This window comes from Diaphorina citri, unplaced genomic scaffold (genome assembly GCF_000475195.1).
Source record: "Diaphorina citri unplaced genomic scaffold, Diaci psyllid genome assembly version 1.1 scaffold6638, whole genome shotgun sequence".
NCBI classification, from domain to species: domain Eukaryota; kingdom Metazoa; phylum Arthropoda; class Insecta; order Hemiptera; family Psyllidae; genus Diaphorina; species Diaphorina citri.
In genome coordinates this window covers 201-1815 of record NW_007384014.1, presented here as the reverse complement: position 1 = coordinate 1815, position 1615 = coordinate 201, and the positions used below count along the sequence as shown (strand labels likewise).

Here is a 1615-nt window from a genome sequence, read left to right as displayed (position 1 = left end):
TCAACCGGATAGCTTACGAGGTTCCTGATGTCCAATACCATTCCTATTTGACCACATGTGCCGTCAACATTCAGGAAGATGCCTATAAGAGTTTAAATGGATGGACCGGGCGCCTTCCGAGGGAATTTATTCACGACCATGTTGCAGGTAAATGATAGTCGATCGAGAGGTGAAGAGGTGAATCTATGTTGTCGAGGTAGTGTACGGTTTCAGTCGACTATGGGTGGACACAGCTTAGAATAAAAGTCCAATGAAAAAACTTAATTTGGGTTCAAACAGGTAACTGCAGGGAATCCCAAAACTCCAGTTTTGGGCTACCCGTTTCCCGACTCCAGCCAAGTTAGTTTGGAAAGTTGAGCGCCTGGCTTGTCACAGTTAGGTCACAGGGAAGAATTCGTCCTAAACAGATAAGGTTCTTTCTCGGAACGGCTGGCTTTCTAATATCCTGCCCTGCTTCTCTCTTCGATTTTGGAACGATAAGACCTCTCGTTGCTTTGTTACAGCTCCCTCTAGCAAACCTCATTTTTTTTAGCTAAATCCCCTTTAGGGGTGAGCTATTTATTTCTAACGAAAGTCACAACTTTGGGTCGAGGTTGTGTTTTCTGGGTCACTAGGAAGCTATTCGCTATGAAAACTCATTTTGAAATATATATATATATTTTAAAAAGTTCTAGAGTTTCATATTGTTCTTCTACTTTCATTTCAGGTTTCATTAGAATCTCCATTCAGAATAGACTGGGTTATGTTATTCTGGATCCTGGACTTGCTGTCCAATACCCCGTTGTTATTATGGAAGACGGACAAGATCCACACTTGCGTAAGTATTTTGACGTATGTAAATATGAGCAATCTGTAACTGACATTATTGTACGCTATCTTTCTCACTATGATAGAAGGGCTGAGATTTTCAAACCCCCTTTGAACGCTCAGAAACACTAATACTCGTAGTAATAGGTACGATATCTGGGCTTCTACCATGTTCCACATTTGTCCCATGACACCCAAGTGTATAATCCGAATTTTCCCAATTCCTACTTTCACAGCGGTATCCTTCGGGTTGGGTCGCAACTCCCGCGGCCAGAACTTCGAGTTTCAACTCCTCGGTTTGGACACCTCGTACATCTTGGCGAACACTTTCCTACCCAATTCCCGCATCCCCGACGAGGCTTTCCTGTACGCTGTCGGCTCGCCCTACTGTTCCTTCTTGGAGACGACCACCAAACCAAACCAGCTTAACCTGTTCAAGTGCATGGTGTCAAGAAACGCTACTGGAGCGGCCACTGCGGCAGTGTATGTTAACCTGAAGGCGTCAGACGGGAAACCACTGGTGTTCAACGTGGCACTGTACGGGGGAAGCAAGAGAAGGTTTTCGGTGCCATTGTCACAACCGAACCAAATGAATCAAGTAAGTACCTTAGTAGAATCTTAACTTTTAACCCATCCTCTAGGGCTGTTTGCCTCCCTATGTTTTGTAACATTTGACAAATGTCAGCAACAAAAGGTAGCCCAAAATAAGTCTCCTTATCTCGTCCTTTAGATTACACAGACCTTACCCTTAAGAAAAGCTCAAGTAGATTGGAAGGTAGCGCGTCTGCGTTGTAAATGCTAGGTCGCA

The 1615-nt window shown here is 44.1% G+C and overlaps 1 protein-coding gene across 1 annotated transcript; it reads left to right on the top strand.

The window, feature by feature from the left end:
• Positions 1–6: 6 nt before the first annotated feature.
• On the top strand, positions 7–1405 carry LOC113472627 (the record flags this gene model as incomplete). The annotated part of the gene is made up of 3 exons (XM_026832420.1): positions 7–147; positions 707–817; positions 1044–1405. Coding segments are annotated over exons 2-3 (390 nt in total), but the record flags the coding sequence as incomplete, so codon positions are not given.
• Positions 1406–1615: the final 210 nt, after the last annotated feature.